General features: G+C 37.1%; 1 protein-coding gene across 3 annotated transcripts in view; it reads left to right on the top strand.

Annotated features, from left to right (window-relative positions):
• GIGYF2 (GRB10 interacting GYF protein 2) overlaps nucleotides 1-1,298 on the top strand; it is a 145,264-nt gene that overhangs the window by 32,795 nt on the left and 111,171 nt on the right. For all 3 annotated transcript variants that reach the window (XM_023510308.1, XM_012802254.2, XM_023510307.1), the window contains one exon: nucleotides 788-917. In XM_023510308.1, coding sequence (XP_023366076.1) covers nucleotides 788-917 — 130 coding nt within the window. The remainder of the gene's footprint in view (nucleotides 1-787; nucleotides 918-1,298) is intronic.

Below are 1,298 nucleotides of genomic sequence, written 5' to 3'. Positions count from 1 at the left end.
TTTCACTTTGTCAACCTCAGTAGAGTGCTATGGTATCACAGCTCATAGCAACCTCTAGCTCTTGGGCTCAGGCGATTCTCTTGCCTCAGCCCCCTGAGTAGCTGGGACTACAGGCGCCTGCCACAACGCCTGGCTATTTTTTTTGTTGCAATTTGGCCAGGGCTAGGTTCAAACCTGCCACCCTCAGTATATGGGCCAGTGCCCTACTCACTGAGCCACAGGCACTGCCCAAGCCAAGTTTTTTTTTTTTTTTTTTGTATGCCATACTTTATTAAATATTTTTGCTTTTGCCAAATAGATATTAAATAATTAGCTATTACCAAACCATTCTTTGAAGTGGTTGTTCCCATGTATAATCTCACAAGCACTGTTTGAAAGTTGCCATTGTTTTACATGTTTACCAACAGCTGGTATTGTGAGACTAATTTTCATGATTCTAATGTGTATAAGATGGTATTTTTCTTTTGTTTTAATCATATGTGACTTTTGTAATTAGGAGAAATGTATCTCCCTTCATATCCCCCAAGCTTCCCAGGGTCATATCATGACACTTTTAACGTAAAGCGTTTCCAAATGGTTATTATTCAATGAACTGCTTTCTTAGTGTTCTATGACAAAAGGTTGTATTAAAGCTAAAGTCTTTGATACTTAGAGATAATAGGATTTCTTTCTGCTTTGCTAAAGAACTGAAATGAAAAACTTCTACAGTATATCATAAATAATAAAAGTCTATAGTGTCAGACTGTTTGACACTTTATTTTATATTCTCTGTCTTTCCCTATTCTAGGCTCCGAGCTTTGTCTAGCGGTGGGAGTATTACATCTCCACCTCTTTCTCCAGCATTGCCGAAGTATAAGTTAGCAGATTATCGTTATGGCAGAGAAGAAATGTTAGCACTTTTCCTTAAGGACAACAAGGTAAGACAGTAGGAAAAGAGTTCAAAATTATGACAGACTCTCGGGTATGTACAACAATGTAGTGATATATGAAAAAAAATATTTTTACTAATATGTTTACCCATGCCTTTTCTCCCCGCCTTATCATTTTCCTGCTTTGAAACCTTCAGTAGTTAACGGGATGTTTTCTAAATGTAGCATAGTGTTTTTCAGAGGGATCTAAAACTTTCATTATAGGAATAGGCAACTTCATGGAAACAGGAGAACCCAGTCAGTACTTAATGCCTTCTCAAGCTAATTTCCTCTTTACCACCATTTCACACCTATTTCTGTCCCAGTTTGATGGCTAGGAAATAAAGCATTTCTCTCTTCTGTTTATTGCATCTCTTTTCTTTTTTTTTT

Source organism: Otolemur garnettii, unplaced genomic scaffold (genome assembly GCF_000181295.1).
Source record: "Otolemur garnettii isolate 467f Iridium unplaced genomic scaffold, OtoGar3 scaffold00013, whole genome shotgun sequence".
Lineage (NCBI taxonomy): Eukaryota > Metazoa > Chordata > Mammalia > Primates > Galagidae > Otolemur > Otolemur garnettii.
Note: the sequence above shows the minus strand (reverse complement) of the source record. Positions and strands in the feature narration are given on the sequence as shown.